The following is a 17991-nucleotide window of genomic DNA, read 5'->3' as shown; positions in this document are numbered from 1 at the left end:
TGCTGAACTTCGCAAACTGTTGGATGAAACAGCAAAGGAAAAAGCCAGGCTTCAGATCGAAGCTAACAAATACAAGGCCGATTATGATGAGCTTCTTGCGAAGTAAGTACCCTTTATTTTATCGGATTTACTTTTATGTACAAAGATATATTTACTTTGAAGCTGTCTCAATCAATACTTCGAGATGAAGCAATGACAATGCAAGGACTCGTCATCTGATACTGATACTGAATACTGACTGATACTCTGCTTAGTCGATGTCGCAGTCATGCTCCACTGCACACAAATACAACAAAAATTCAACAAGTTGGCGTTGGGAGAAAACTGACCCCGCAAGCTTTTTTATTATTAGTTTTCACTTTCAGGTGTTTTGCGGCTGCGGTAACATTGCTTTAGACTGACTATTAGTCAGCCGTATGGAATTACTTTTACTTTGTACTGGCCTCTATTATCTATACTCTTCCTAGCTAGACTTAGACTTAGACGTCTACTCAACTAAGACTCAAGTTCAAGTAAGACTAAAAACTACTAATAAGAACTGGCTGGGACTAGATCAAGTGGCGAGATAATCTGTAGATGAAAAAGCGTGTGTCACTATGTGTGCGTTCATGTTGGTTGAATAGAAAATCTTTCCACACTTTACTTTTTCTCTTCAACTTAAAAAAAAAAAAATTCCTCATTTGCCTTTTCAATATCAATCCTTAGCCTTATGTTTATAATTATGTTTTCCGACTTAATCTTAATTGGCGATAAAATTGCTGATCAGGATGGTTTGTTACGAGGTTATGAGCTATAACTGTGACAATGCCATTTTCATTGGCTTTGAACAATTTCTTTATGAAATTGCCCGGATACACATACTATTACTATGCTCTTTACCTTTAATTGAGCCATTTTTGGATTGTATCTTTTTGTATGGGACACTTTTAACTTTTAATGTGATAGTGATGTTAATGATGGGTTGGAAGTAGAAGTATAAAAAAAGTTCTAACTAAAAAGAAGGCAGAATGAATGAAATGATTGTACTGGACTATACCTATAACCCATTGCCATGGGCATGCTTTTAAACGAATGTAATAGCTGGGTCTACAGCATTGTACTAAAACCACTGCCAGTTTTGAAATTTATAGAAATGATTTGGTCATGGATTTGAGCCAGACATCAAAAAGTGTCAAAACTACTACCCTATAGTACAGTGGTGTCGGGGCACCCTTATCTTTAGATACCACTTGTCAAAGTAGGTTCTCATTTTTCATTGGTATTGTCCTCATTGAATACAGATCTATACTTGGTATGGATACTATGGTAGTGAGCACTTTTGAAAGGCATTTTACATGTGTTGTCTTCGAATCATATAATTGTTCAATTATTGTTTAAACGCTGAAAAATAAAAGGTCTGCATCGGACCGTGATACAGAGCTGCCAACCTACTGCAAAAAATGCGGAATTGTACGCATTTTCAGCGATTGTACGCTTGTACGCATTTCCCCCAAGATTGAACCCATTTCAGTGTACAAAGTCACTTCAGTTTTCTTTAGTTGAAATTCATATAATTACTAGCCTATTGAGAAACCTTGGTGACCAAGTGGATGTTCATATATTTTTTTTACCAATTATGATCTTCATGCTGTGAGGTAGAATTCTGAAAGGATTGGATTATAGTCTTGGGAACATCATTGTTGCTGCAATTGAGCTTGTACGGTGTGACTTTATGAAATTATACCTTCCTCTTACTTTCACAATGGTTAGTTTCCGTCAATTTCAGGATTGTACCCATTTTTATGAAATCTCCCCCATTTTGAGGTCCCATTGTACACATTCTCATCAGATGGGGTTGGCAGCTCTGATGAAATTAAGATATGAAGTGCTGAGGAATGGAATATTATTAATTATATTAAGGCTTCTATTCTATCAGAGTTAAAACCACCCTTCGACAGAACTTTTTTACACAGAGAGTAATTGAACGTTGGAACGCATTGCCAGCAAATGTCGTTGAAGCGCCGAGTGTCAATGCTTTCAAGAATAGATTAGATGCTGTGATGGAAAGTTATGTGCATATTGTAAAAGTGCCTCCCACCCATAATAGCTATGATCAAAAGATCAGTAGAGAAAGTGTAGTGTAGGCTAGCCCCTGATCACAAGATCCGGTAGGGAAATGCATTAGATCAGTTGTGAACAAGACATTCAGTGACTGGAAAGACTCGGCGACAGGCCAGTGGCCTAATCAAGCGACGTCGATACCTTCTATTCTATTCTATTATGAATAAACTTTTGCCTCGGCTCGGATGATTACGCATTATACTTTTGTATCTTTGTTTCATCGTAATCATAGCTTCTACTTCTATTGATTTTACTAACATCTTCTTTTATTTTCAACAAAAGAATTGTGCTGATATTAGAACTTTGGTGCATTATGGGATGTTAGTCTCAATTCTGTTGCAGTGGCTGCTTCCTTTTAAGCAAAGAGACACATCTTGATAATATAGGATATATTGCTCCTCGATAAAACTTTGCAACCCCCTTGTGCCTGTCTTTGAACGCCATTATCTCCATTTCTCTAAGACTGTCAGTATGATGAACGGTTAACATGCCTATCAAAGTCAAAGGTGACTGTGCATCTGTTTTGGAGTGGTACTGTGGCGATGTAACCTTTGAATTGAAAAAACTAGCCACTGTTTGCTTTCTAACGGTGTGAGATCTCTTGAATTTCAGAAGTGGAGTCTTACCAGGAAAGTTCCGCATTCTAGATTGGTCCTTTGTTTCAGGGTCAAACTTGAGCATGTCTTTTTTCATTGGTGAGTTCGTGAAACACCCATTGAGCGGACAACTTGTGAACATTAAGACATTATCTTCCGGACGCTAGGTGATGAAATTCCCAATGAATGCTCTATCTCATGATATGTAAAACATGCACCATTTTCAATCACAGCCTCTGTGGCAGACATAGACTTTTCCGTTACAGCACATGCAGGTCGACTTTTGCGGCCACCATCTTTGAGGGATTGTCTACCTCTTTTACATTCACTAAACCAGAAATTTAAGATTTTGATGGAGCAGATTCCAATAATAACTTGTGCAAAGTTTCATAACAAGTTGATACATTTAACCCTTTGAAAAAGGCATAGTAAATCATGGCTCAAAAATCAAAATCACGTCTTTTGGCCCCATTGTTGTTGACACATTTAATGGGATATGACGTCACATTTTCATTTCTTGTGAACATAAGTAAATGAAGATTCCCGGGAATTTCCACTAAAGGATGTTTTATGGTTGTGAAAAGAATTACAGATCTATCTTTACTGCTTCTACCTGATTCCGGAAACTTATCTAAAAAGTGGCCCTTGTACAGCTTCTCATATTGACTGTTAAAAGTTTACTGTAGATCTCATGATGCACAAAAAGTTTGAATTTAATCTCTTGAATTGTTTGTCGAGGCTTCCCCAAAGATCGATTTGGAGTGACACCAGTTAAACTGAGAATTTTCACCCTGAGTGGGTCATAGCGATAATCAAATGAATTGAATTTATGTTGGTGTTATGTAGTTTTTCAACAGGAAGACATATGAATGCTGATTTATAACCTTAACTGCAGACTTTTTTGCTCGAATTTTTAACTTTTTACATTCTAAAGACTGCTGTTACAGAGGGACTACTGAAAAGCCTTATAGAATAGTGCACATAATCATCATCTTAAGACTTTAAACAATCATATTCTACTGTAAATACAAGAAATAAAAGTGATTGTAGGTCTGATATCAGCATATGACACGGTCAATCATAGAAAGTTCCTCCTCAAACTCAAAGTGGCAAGAATAACATACCATGAAGATTGTAAAGATTATAGAGTCCCTCTGGACCAACAGAAGATTCTTTGTAGAAATGGACTGCAGAAAAGACAGATGGCGCTTTCAGGAGTATGGCCTCCCACAAGGATCTGCTCTGGCTCCAACTCTATTCAACATCTGTAAAAAATTACCAGCCTGAATATCAAAATATAAGGAAATTTCTGTACGCAGATGGCTTGTGTCTGGCAACCCAGTCCACAGACTTTAAAATGTGTGTGCTTTCCATCTAGACATCCACGAAGCAAACTGGAAATGGAAATTAAATATTTCGTGGTATGGAATGGTACTGGAAAATAGCGCATTCCCAGCCTATCTTGGTGTTACACTGGATCATACTCTATCCTTCGCCCAACATACAAAAACAGTGAGAGCAAAAGTAGCCTCAAGGAACAACCTACTGAGAAAACTCTAGCGCCAGTTTGAGAGCGGAGCCAAAAACTCTTAAGGACAACAGCACTAGCACTCTGCTACTCCTGGGATGATATAACTGCTTTGTGATTTGTCTTGTTTTTAGATAATCTTTGAGTTTACCCTATTTAAGGATATATGATTATTCAAATTGTCTCAGACCAAAATCATTGATCTCAAAACCGTTTTATCATATATCCATCGTGTTGATCAGCAAAATTGGTATTTGTCATTAGTCGAATCTGGAATTATAGTGTAGTAATAAAACAAAACAAAAAACAGTTACAATTAATTGTTGATCAATGCACAAATTAAACTATATAAAACGGACTAAACGGCATGGGGAAACAGTTCTGTTCTCAGATTCTTTTAAAAAATGTCAAGTGAAGGGCTGGTTCTAGTTTTAAAACTTATGCTATTCCATAACCGTGGGGCACTTATACAGAAAGCTTCTTATGTTAATAAGAGTCATCAGATCTCAAAGCTTGCGCTGATTTATAGGGAGAAGTTAGGTCTTGGATGTAAGGAATGGAAATTTCGTTCATGGATTTATATGCATTACAAAGAATCTTAAAATCAATTCGAAACTTTACTGGCAACCAGTGGAGGGATTTTAGCATTGGTGTAATATGTTTGTTGGATTTAATAAGGGATGTTATTCTTGTTGCTTTATTTTGAACTTTTTATATTCTGTTTATAGTGTATTCAGGGCAGCCTAAGAGAAGGGCGTTGCAATAGTCAATTCTTCTCCAAAAAAAAAAAAAGAAGACATTAGCATGCTAGTTATATCTTTATCGATAAGGTGTCTTACTTTCCCTATAATATTTCTCAAATGAAAGTTGCAAGATTTGATTACATTGGAAACATGGTCATTCATGGACAAATTGTTATCTAATAAAATAATTTACAAAATGAATGAAGTATTTAAAAAAAAACAACCTACCCCCCCCATCCCCCAAAATAGAAAAAACAAACAAACAAAACATAGTGCTAATGCTGTAGAGGAGTGATAATGTAATAATTCATTGTCTAAGATGGGTCTAATGATGATTGATGAGATTGACATTACATGTGATCGTTACTATAAGTTGATACAGGTTGTAGGGTTGGGCATTTATATCCGAGTTCTGGACTGAATCAACCACAGCGATATTTGGTTCATAAACATTAGATTCCTCCCATACCCCCTGTGCAAATTAATTACTCGATATCCATACTATTATGATACAATAGATAGCCCTCAATTCATATTACTCAAGTGCCTCTTCCGTACCGGTATCTGTTGACACAAGGACGCATGAACCTATTATTTGTCTTGTACTTGTCTGCCCGATGTCCGTGTACAAAATTTACACCAGGTATCAAGGTGCTTGATCACTGTCCCCACCACACCTGTACCCTATGAATGGTCTTTGCAGTCTCCTCTTCCCCCCTCTCTCTTTCTCGTCATATCAAGTCGATGACAAAGCCGACTTAAGTGGGAGTGACCCTAGATTGTCCAGTGAAATAACGACTAATAAAACTGTGTCAGTAATGTCATCGTTTTCCCTATCACTATTGTCCGAACGTTCGTCGCGATATTATTATAAAATATGCCGTGGATTGGTCCTAATGCCGAATGGTTTGCAGTATTCTATTCTGATAGAGGTTCCCAATAATTCTGTTTATTTCGAGATGTGTGTGTGTGTGTGTGTGTGTGTGTGTGGGGGGGGGGGTGATGATTGGGTGGCGGAAAGTTAGGTTTGTGTGTATGGGGGGGGGGGGGGGGGGGGTCTCTAAAGGTAGGAAGGTAGTTGTCGTGTTGGTAGTTTATTGATTGCGATTGCCCCAGTCCAGGCCTTGGTATTTGGCTCGCCATGTGGTTGTGGGATGGGTATAACGATTTATTGGTTTCGATCACTTGAAGTAATATCGGCTGAATTAAATTTACTTTAGTCTGAAGGGAGGTAGGCGGGCTGGAGGGATGGCATTATTTCCTTAATCCTCTCCTTTCTATTATGAGTCAAAATGCCATTCTGATACAATTGTAGAATGCATCTGGTTTGATCTTCTCAGAGTTTGGGATGATGCAAGCTGTACACCTCAACCTTTTTAGTTAACCTTGATATGTAGTGTGAACTAAAAAAAACACGTTTTTGAACTTTAAGAATGAAATAATTACAAGGGCCTACTCATTTGTTTTCTTGATGTCTTCAGTACTTTTTTCATTACCTTATTTACCCTTTATCTTTTTTCTCTTACATAGTAACGATGGTCTCGTTTTCGTGGCTCTACCTGTCCGTTATTGCATATGTAGGGGAGGGGCATTTTTGTTAATTTGCTGTAGGTTACCGGAAATTAGGACTTTTATTGGTGAAAGGCATGTTATGTCAGTGGATTCAGAGGCTCCATATGCACGCACAATACCGACTTCCAGTAAGCCATAATTCTGTCTCATTATTTACGCCCAACAACTTCGGATGATGGTTGATTAGTGACCACAGTGTGTTAGAAGTGCTTTAGATATTGATGCATTAATATGAGACGATGCTGGAATAAGGAGGTTAGTGGGAGGAGGGTTGGAGATGTTTGCGGACAGCAGTTTGATATTGCGTTTTGATGTCTCAACATTTTGACGAGACATGATGGTGCAGAGGAGTTATTTTTAAAAATATATATTATGTAGACCACGTAACTGCTTCGATGCACTATCCTCTTTAAAAAAAGAACAGAATCCTGTATTTTAAGAATGTGAGGATCAACGTTTAGCTTGACGTTTCTCATTGTGTACTTCAATTGTCATTGTTCTTTTTCCACAGGTACAACAAACGTGACAGAGATGCTTCGGCGCTGGAAAGGAGGGTCCAGGTATTGGAGAGGCAGTTGGCAGAGTTCAACACTCGGGAGATGGAGAAGGAGAACCAGGTTAGTGGAGGAGACTAGCGTTTTTGAGTATAATAACTTTGTCTTGAATGCCGATGGATTGGTTCAAACAGGATTGCACTACATTTTCTCTGTCCTTATAAGGTTTGACTCCTCTGTTTCTAAGTTACGGGAAAAAACTGTATCTGGCAAGGTGGAGTCACAGGAAACAAAAACAAAATGCTTGTTTTGGGGAAAAGATGTATAGTTATCTCATTGATGGCATGTGAGATGGAATTGTCTTTTGTCTGATGATTTCTGAGGGCGCAGTGGAATGGTGTAGTGGCGGTTCACTTTGTATTAATGGCATAAACGGATTGCATTTTTGAAAGGGCACTTGGGAGAAAATGGTTTAGATAGTTGAATGGGGTATGGTTTATTTTTAATGCGTTTTAGTTCTGAATAAGATTTCCACTGCTTGCTTTGTTATTGTTTTTGTTTGTTCGTTTTGTTTTGTTATTTTCTGGAGCAGCCACGTCGCACTATTTAAAGTAAAATACGACGGCGGCTTTCAGTGTTTGAAGTTGTCTTTTTTAAGCTGCTTCTTTGTATTTATTTTGGATCAATGATTGATATCAGTGTCTTTTATGAACTGATTTTTATTTTTCCTTGGTAATGAGCTATGCCGCTTTTGCCGAATATAAGAATCTATCTTAGAAATCGAGTCTATTTCATTAGAGGTGTGTCACACTTTTGTGCGTTATTGGTGTCAAGTGGATGTTTCTTTTTTTATTTTTTTTTCTCTACTGGTGCTTTGTTCTGACATACATGTGTTACCATGAGTGATTTCTATTTTTAGACGATCTCAAGGGTTAAAACGATAAAAGTAAGAAGCCCGCACCCTCCCACTGCTAGGCCATTTTCGGTCACATTTTTGTAATATGAATTTAAGGGCACTTAGCGAGAGGATGACTGGAAATTGTTCAGAGGGAGATGCTTGCCTATTGCTACATGTGTCTTAATAATATATTTTGCTGAGATAGTCAAGCAAAATGATGATAATAATAATAATAATAATATACTTTATTCATCCAAAAAAAACATGGAAATTCGTTTACAGACGTGGCATGCATAAAAATGTATAAACACAAAGTTGAGAATCTATGGCGACAATGTATACATATTATATATATGCAAATGCGCAGAAATGTAAAAAAAATATACAACCAATAGCGCACTTTATATATTAATTTGATAAATTGAGATAGACCATACCTCTGGCCTTTAGTGTGTATAATAATGCTGTCATAAGTGAACGTTTATGAACTGTTCAAGACGCATAATTGATGATGACTTCTCTATTGATGTATGTCCTTTTTGCGAGCTATGAATGTTTTAATTCACGTCTATTAGAAGATAGCTGTGTCGATAGCATGGCCATCTAGAGAACTATTGATGGTCATAGTCAATAACCTTCATCATCCAACTAGTGATGTTTGTCGTCTGGAATTGCGAGTTTGGTAAATTATTACTGCACATCGAATATTGATGGTCGTCGTTTAGTATATTGTTGTACATTTTATCGCCCTTATGATTTTATAAGCTACACCTTAATTAGTTAGCAGGTTCGTTTTATGCTGTTTCCATTTTCTGGATTGCTCACGTACCTTGACCCTGATCGCTTCCGCCATATATGGCAGTTTTAATTTTACGCCGTGTGTTGATTGGCCGGATCACTTTCGATATCAATCATGAAGTATCTTGTCTGTCACAGTCTGTCACGACTCTGTTTACATGTCAGACTGTGTCTGGGTAACGCAAGGGGTGAAGTCTGAGCTTCAGCGACGACCTAATGTTATTTCTATGGGAGTTTTCAGCTATTTTTTCTGTCCCGGTGTTGCGGATCGATTGTCTCCGTGTGTGTGTGGTGTGTGTGTAAGAGATAGAAGGGTGGGGGGAGTTTTTAAAACATTTGATTGCATTATTACTTTTATGCAGCCAGAATATCCTTTTTGATCTCTCGAGTGAAAAAAATAAATTCGTCATGCATGTTCTTGTCTGTCAGGTCTTATTAATTCCGACTTACAGAGCACGTTGGATTTGGAAGAAGGGGCTATGATGTCAGGAATTACGAAACGTTGTCACTCGTCATTGACGCATTACTAGTACCCATGCAATGCGCTCGTCCAAAGTATATTAGCTATATTAGCTGTACACTGTACACTCTGTCAAATCACTTTATTTTTTTTTTGGCTGCCAGATGTCCCCTTATTAGATTCCGCTTTCTTTTGGTTTGTTTTTTGTTTTTTGTTTTGGAATTACCACTCTATATTCCGATATACTGACTCCTCATCTTTTCAATATCGATGATGATCCCTATCATCATGCACATATTGGCTCTATAAAAATGTGCATCCTTCCATGCTATGACTTAAGACTGACTGTTTTCTGATATTTTTTTACTTTAGGTGGTCTGCTGACCAATGAGACTTTTTATGTGAAACGAATAGAGGCAGACCTGTTACGCCTTTAAATACTCTGTACATTTCCTTCTTTTTTACGATTTTTAAAATATTAGAAATTATTTCTATATCTAATGATAGAGATGATTCCTAACTTTTTAAAAATGCTTAAACCCGAGACTTTGTCAAATCTTAGGAAAAAGTCTTAGATTAAAGAATTAAAAATAAAAATTATATGAAAAATAAAATAGTGATAAGAAATGGAGTATTTCAATCCCTGATGTATGAAATAAGCATTATCTGGGCAAATTTTTTTTAATGTTGATAAATAGAGATATTGTGGGCAAAGTCGATTGCATCGTCTCATCGGAAAACCACGGTCACGGGTTTTGAATACTGGTGGAAGCGCTGGGATTTATTTCTTATGTCATTGACATTTGAATGGCCAAGTTCCATGAAATCACATCGCAGACTGAGCTTAACGTAAAGCTCGGCCTTTAAAGGAATGTAAAACTGTTTGAAAGTTGTTACAGTACTGCCCAGTTATTGTCCCTGGCGCCTACGACTACTACGAAAAATGGTAACATTCGCAGAAAGATTTTAGTTCCAACCACAGAGCTGCCTGAGCTTATTTTATTTTTTCCAATTTTATTGACAATGAAAGGTTAATGTATGAGTTCATGATATTCAGGATTTCCAGTTTCCAGGTGTCATTTAATCTTCAGGGGAAATAAATTATTTATTAATAAGTTACCGTAACTCGGTGTTTCATTTATTTGTTCATTTTGTTTTTAATGGGAACTGCGATTTAAAATTTAAAAAAAGGAAAAAACTGGAATTGCAAATAAACAGGTTTGCCATTACACAGAACTTATTTAGTAAGTGTTAATTACTACTGTTACTAATACTTGTGATGTGCACCTTTTCACCATTCCGTGGTGTACGATGACACACTCGTGTAATCCAATCATGTCCGGTACTGTCACGACGTCTGATATCCCCTGACAAAGTGTTATCGATCTTGAACCGTCTGGTGGTTATGGTAACGATGCAGATCTCGATTAGCTTTGTTTGCCTTCCTGGTCCGAGGAGAGGGCGTTAAAAAACCCCTCCCCCAAAACCACCAACTCAATTTCACCTGTCCTATTTTAAATAAAGTGTAATAACTAATTTGAAATACAAATGAGGGATAGTATGGTTCCTTTTTTTTTTTTTTTTTCAGTTGAAAAAGTGCAGTATTTTAAGCATTTAATTTCATTTTTTAAGGAGGGGGAAGGGAAAAAATGTCAAATGAGATGTGTAATTTTTGAAAATATTTAAAAGAAGATTCCAATTGTATTTACAATCGTCCTTTTAAAAACAAAAATGGATTGTTTATGTATGGACATGGTCTCAGGATAATGATTTATTCAGGAGCAAATTAAAACAAGGAATATGAAAAGCTCTAAAACTAGTTGATATTATATAATAGTTCAAGCATACTGTTGTTTTGGGTTATGACTTGCATTGTGCGTCAGGGTGTCCCGTTTTAAATTTTAGCTCTGAAAAGTTGGCCGGTATGTATTTAATTAATGCTTTATTGAAGAAGAGACTATTTTTTTAAAAAGCAGCAGGCCCTGTTCCTTTGTTTTCCTAGTAAAATTTAATATATTCTTTGGCATCTGCTTCATCCCGACATAATGCCGGTTGATGTGATGGATTAATAATGAATATTTTGCAGGCGTAAAAATTGATTTCAAAGATAATTTCATTACCGTGTCACCTGGGATCTTTGTCAAAGTTTATCAGACCGTGTTACGGACACAATCATCTCAACAACAATCGTATCGCTAAACATCTAGTAATCGCCCCATATAAGGTTTCATCCTGCTGCGTATTTATTCATATATTTATTTGTTAAATTGTCGTGAGAATAAGTTAATTGGTGTTGTTTTGGACTTATTACAAAATGAATGAAAGCTCGTTTCAAATCGTTCGGTTGGATGATTTAAGGTTCGATAAAATAAAGCCAGAAGATACAAATTGTACAACGTGTTGTGTGTATTTAGATATTATTGGTTTTGAAGCGGCGTGTCATATTGTGATCAGGTTCAAGTCAGATCCAGACTTGTTTGTTGCCAGTGAAGTGGAAAAAAAAATGAAAAAATAAAAATACGACATTAGACGAATGCGCCACGAACAATACAAGACACATCGTCAACTTTGTGGTTGAATTGGTACTGATTGGTAGGATTTCTACACACGGTTCTTGATTCGGTTGAAACAGTTATTGTTATTATTATTATTTACTTTAGGAGACCCCCCCCCCCCCCCCCCCCCGCCAATTCTGAATTGTAAAACTGTCCAGTCAGCATGTCTTAATTCCCTGATCCCGAATTCAGCTTGCTACCTGTGACTCGCTATTCTAAAGGCTATATCTAGGAGTCAAGACTGGTCAGTCTCAATCCGATTCTGTCTTTACGCAAGTTTTACCTAATGATTCAACGCATTTCTATTAGTTATGCAATGATCTTGTTGGGTTGACCATGCGAATGATTTAGTAATCGTGTCTTCGCCCTCTCGATCGGAAAATCCATGTGCTGATTTAGACACTTGCATTTTTAACCACGAAAGGTCGACACATTGGAGCAAGTGTTCTTTCTAAGGTCATTTTGTTGTCGAAAAGAATTTATTATAGTAATCAGCTGACTGGATTCTAACCGAAACCTGCATACATGGAACGCCGTCCATCCCATTTGAGCATGCTTTTGTCAACGATCCTCAGTCACATCGATGCGTACTTTGTGGTCTTGTATGTCGCTCGGTTGGCGACGTGTAAAGATTAAGGTTCCAGTCCCACTGTGAGTTGAGTCCTTGGAAATGGCTCTTTACTCAAATTTTCTCTCTATACTTCAAGATGTAAAATGTATACCTGGCTGGCAACAAAGTCTGTCGAAAAAAAAAGTATAATAGTGCCTTAGAGGCTGCGTTTCTTTTCATACGTTTTCAGTGTTGCTGTTGGCTTTTGGGCCCTTTGTATTGCTTTGTTTTTTTTTCAACTCCTGTTCTCCAACACTTTTTATTTTCTGAATTTATAACGACAGTGATACTACAAAGATAAAGATAGGTAACTAATCGCAAATTTTGTCAATCGCAAGACATGACCGCTACCGGGACGTCGCGATTATCCGATTATAGTTGTATTCAACAAAATTATATTATTATTTATATCGCTCTGTCCCCTAGCTTTTGGGTTGTTTTATTATTGATTTCTGTGGGTGGTATGAATTTTTGGGCTTCCCTATTTGTCCCTCTACCTTCCTCCCCGAAAATTGTTTCCGCTTCAAAGAGTAAGGGAGGGAGTGAGTTTGTTGTTCCATTGCTCTCAGCCACCTCTTGCGGCTACGCTCGATTGCGTCGCTTTGTTGTGTATGATACAAGCGGTTAGACTGGATATTTGCATGTATTTGTCGAGTCTTATTTTGCTGACCTGTCGATTCAGTGAGTCGATGGTTCCTGGGTTTTATCTGATCACTAGCATTATTTATGTGTACTGTTGAATCGAGGTATTGCTGTTTGAAGACCGGGTTAAAAAGACATAAAGAAGAAAGCGAGAGAGAGAGAGAGAGAGAGAGAGAGAGAGAGAGAGAGAGAGAGAGAGAGAGAGAGAGAGAGAGAGAGAGAGAGAGAGAGAGAGAGAGAGAGAGAGAGAGAGAGAGAGAGAGAGAGAGAGAGAGAGAGAGAGAGAAGGGGGGGGGGGGGGGGTTTCTACCAACATAGATCTTAGTTGTTTCATCGACTACGTTTATATATTTACTTCGCTTCTTGTGGTATTCTTTGGGCTGCTATATTCTCTTTCTTTCCTTTCCTTAAAGAAAAAAAAAAAAAGAACAAAACAACTCATTCTTCTAGGGCCAGTTACGTGCCATTTTTAGGGGAATTTTATTCGGTATTCCATAGTTCTTCGTCAAACATTGGTTTTAATAACATGGTTACATTTGTCGGTGCTTTGGATTCGCTCTGGACACACACACACACACCTACTCTCTCTCTCTCTCTCTCTCTCTCTCTCTCTCTCTCTCTCTCTCTCTCTCTCTCTCTCTCTCTCCACCCACCGCAATTGAAAACAAGCACTTTGACGATGTTATCTTAAACGAGCTTTGTATATTCAGAAATGAAACAGCTAGGCTAAGATAAAGATGTACATCTGATCTAATGGGCGAATTCTATACATTGGAAGTTAAAACGACATAGTAACCAGTTGTGTGTAACCTTAACCTCATTCCAGCGATCTATGATAGCGTTGTCCTTATTTTTTAAATCTTAGTGCAATGCGCATGCTCGGTGGTAGGGGTTGGGGCAAGCAAAAATAATTATTCGTACGCTTTCATCTCTGGATAAAGCATCCCTTTAATGGGAAATAAAGAAGATGGATAAACATAATAATATTTTAACTTTCCAATGAATGGCGTCAACTCGTATTGAGGGCATTGCGTCAACTTCATCGGTTTTAGGTTACCAGCGGGCGCTCGCGTGCATGTGTGTGCGCGCGCACACACACACACACATACATTATGCATGATTATTTTTGAAGATCATTTTCTCTAGTTTGGAAGGTTTAGGCTGTTTTTAAATTTATTTTTTTTCCTTTGAGATAGAAAAGGAATGAATTAGGGAATAACACAGCAGTGGGAGACACGCGAGTCAAATGTGGCGTAGTTGCACACATATGTAATGGCTTATGATCGTATAGTGGTGTTTTTCATAGATGGTAGTATTATCCTTTGGGTTGTGTTGTAGATGTTAATAATGACGAAAGAGTTTAAGGGCCGATGATGATAACTGAATGCACAACATCAAGACATTCAAATTAAAATCCAGATTCCAAGTTTAATTTCTTACAGCTTTATTTGTTGTGATAAATTCGAAATCCAAATCAAATAGCATGGTCATAATTCAATCAGTTTCATAAGTTCCAAATCCGTAAAATCAGTCCACATGTAAAGTTAATTTTGCCTAAGTAACCATTTTCAATATACGTGAAATATTTCTAAGTCCGTAAAAACAAATAAATGATGGTGAGCACAAAAGGTTTAAAGTGTGCAGCTCATGGTCAAGTTGAATGCAGAATCAAAAGGTAGCATAATCCCGTTTTCCTCGAAACATCCTCTTTTATCCCTATCAAAATTTTACCCACAGTTCCATTGTTTCCACGCCCCCTTGCAGTTATTGACAGTTCCCTGTCAGTCTATAATCCAACCCCTAAGAGTAAGACCAAATCATAATCAAACCTGAAACGTCAATTCCTACATATTGATGTTAAACCCCGCCTTTTATGATATAACATTATTTTGATAAATGCCCCTTTCACCTGTTTCAACACCCCTAAACCAATTTAAGAATGATTGATTAAATAGTACTCAACATGATAACCTGTCCAGTAACTTTGACACAAACGGTCTCAAGTAACCTGGACATAAAACTGCGCACACGTGTCATGCGTCTCAAATAGCTTGGACATAAAACTGCCCACACGTGTCATGCACTGACCAAGCTTAACTGATATGCCTGCACTACGTACTCACTAAACCCATTTGCTGATATATATAATTGACAGTTTTGCACCAAATTTCTTAGATAACCTTTTGCATAGGCTTACTCTCTTACATACGCCCCTTTCTTAGAATTTAAATTGACTTAAAACAATTTCAATTAAAAAAATAACAGTAAGAGATTAAATATATATCTAATGTCGAACTAAAATGCAATAAACAAATGTAAGAAATAGTCTATATTTTTTAAAATGACAAATACTTATACCAGTTAAACATTTAACAACTTTAAACTTTAAATTCAAAAACACCAAAGTTGATTACAACATTCATATATATCGATTATAGGTTTTAAAGTATTAAATTCACAAACATCAATTTTGATTACAACATCTAGATAGATATATATCGATTATAGGTTTTAAAGTATTAAATTCACAAACATCAAATTTGATTACAACATCTAAATAGATATATATCGATTATAGATTCTTTTTTCTTTCAAATTACAACATCAAATCTATCAAAAAGAGATTAAAATTTAGATTTACCAACACCAAAATTGATTAAAACATTTATATTTATCGATTAAACTTTTTTAAAGTATTACAACATCGACAGTAAGATATCATTTATTTAAAAATTCAAAGAAAAAGTATCTTTTCACCTTAAATTCCATCTTCATAGCAATAAAAGTGTTTAATTCCCGTCATATCCCATCACACATACATATTATTGCGTGAAAAAGGATGGTTCAATTTCCATTTGTGATATACTCACGTTATCTTATTCAATCTCAAATTCAACTCTATACGACATGGGTGATAATCTCAGCTTCCATGTATGTCTACTCATTTACTGTCATCTCAAAACCAATACCTTGTATATTCCCTTATATTGTATGATTCCATTGAAACAACATTATTACATTAATTCCAACTTATAATATGTGGTACAAATAATATTTCATAGACATCTAGATTCAAATACGAAGAATTATATTTCAATTAGTAATAAAAAAAATATTTAAAAATAAATCATAATAATAACATTATCATCCTTTTAAAATTCAAGTTGAAGTTATTATCATTCATTGTTCATTGTTGATGTTTCAGTTTTTAAGCTTTTTAAGTCACGACGGTGTAGTTTACAACTACATTGAAATCAAATTGTTCTTTGTGGTCATCCATCAGAGGTCACATTTCTTAGTAATCCGTTCGTTTCGAGAATGGTCATCTTGTAAAATGGTCAGTAATTGTTAATTAGTCATTGTTTCCATTTAGAATGAGTTGTCATGTAATGAAAAAAATATATCAACTATAAGAGTTGAGGTGTTTGCATCAAGTCTACGTGTTGCATTGTTATGTGTGTTGTGGTCACTGAATAGCCCAAGTGTCATAAATTCACTTTAATTATTGTTAATTAATTAAAAACTTTTTCCTCTGTAAATGTCTTCGAATTATCACCATAATGTCTTCACATTCAAATATTTAGTGTTTAATAAATAATCAGACATTAGTCTGTCCGACTTGTTCACATCACATATTTAGTGTTTAGTAAATAATCAGTCATTAGTCTGTCCGACTTATTCATATTTAGTACAGTGTAAATAACTAAATAAGTAAAATCTAACACAGTATGTGATTGTGGGCTGTTACTAAAGTGACCAACTTTTGTAATTAGTGTGTTGTATTTGTTCGAGTCTTTTGAATTTGGGACGAAAAAAGACTCTACAGGTAGCAAACGTATGCTTAACCTGTTGGGTTGTTTCTTGGTCTTGTGACGTCGCTGTAATCCATTCATCTCCGGCATCTGGGTCGATTTTCCTCGTTGATATTTGTGGGTGTCGTTGAATCTCATTGTAGATGAAATTGTAAAAATTCAAGATTAACTGTGTGCGAGATCTTGAATTTAAATGAAGTTTCACTTATCCAGCAAGTCAAAAGAAAGTTGTGAACTCAGCCATGTGTTGACAAAGAGTTCGTGTGTAGTAGTCGACAGAGGTCGTGTGTTGTAATTGTCTGTGTTTGTTGATCGAGTTTCGATGAGGTGGCATGTGAGTACACACCAGGTAGATGATGTAATCTGTAGGGTACCGGTGGGTGACGTGAGTCCAAACACCAGGTAGATGATGTAACAATAACGTAGTCTAGTAGTGTATGTAGTAGGGTCGAATAAGGTCAACAATATTTTCGTTATTTGAACGCAGGTTGTTGAATATCATACGATAATGAATCCAAGGAAATCGCTCATGTGGCGTTTTGCGATACTTTTTCCTGCATTGTCTTATATACATATATAGCCTTTATCTTTTACAATGATACTAAGACAGGCGTTATTATAATATTCAATGTTTATAAGTTGTAGATATGGGTGCTGCACACTTGTATATTGACATAAGTTTAAATTTGAATACGCTCACCACTGCATACGAAGGATGTAGTATTGTTCACAATTGGACATCATTTTTGTAAAAACAATCGTATCTTGAACGTTTATGTAATTATTGACATCTTACATCGTTGGGTATTGTTGTCGTAGAAGTAAATACAAGTAATCCAATTGTTCAATAAAGAATGTAAATATAAAAAGGTTCATGGAAGAAATCTGTGTTGATACAGATATTATTTTATGAATTCTGTCAAGTTTGTATAAGTTGAAAGGTACGATGTAATTGAGGTTGCTGTGTAGTTTGTAGTCTGTAGATTGTGTTGATTCTAGACGTATCAATGGCTTAGTCGAGATTGTTACTCCATTTTAATGTATTCGTGGATAGACCAAAGGGATTAGGACATTTCCCGACCTATGTTATGGTTGTGTTTGAGTTGCCTCTGTCGTTGTCATCAGCGTTCCCGTTATGACTGATGGTTGCAAGTGTCCTCTTTCGTGATGACTGTATCATGTT

At 36.4% G+C, this 17991-nt stretch overlaps 1 protein-coding gene across 1 annotated transcript in view; it reads left to right on the top strand.

Annotated features, from left to right (window-relative positions):
- Positions 1-17991, top strand: part of LOC144966588 (lamin-B2-like) — a 40517-nt gene that overhangs the window by 439 nt on the left and 22087 nt on the right. The window contains 2 exon segments of the mRNA XM_078903276.1: positions 1-102; positions 7051-7156. The exon segment at positions 1-102 is cut by the window's left edge and continues 439 nt beyond it. Of these exon segments, the coding sequence (XP_078759402.1) occupies positions 1-102; positions 7051-7156 (208 nt within the window).

Source organism: Berghia stephanieae, chromosome 2 (assembly GCF_034508935.2).
Source record: "Berghia stephanieae isolate SIO BIC M18660-M18661 chromosome 2, UCSD_Bste_1.3, whole genome shotgun sequence".
Lineage (NCBI taxonomy): Eukaryota > Metazoa > Mollusca > Gastropoda > Nudibranchia > Aeolidiidae > Berghia > Berghia stephanieae.
The sequence above is the reverse complement of the archived record's forward strand: the minus strand, read 5'-3'. Positions and strand labels throughout refer to the sequence as shown.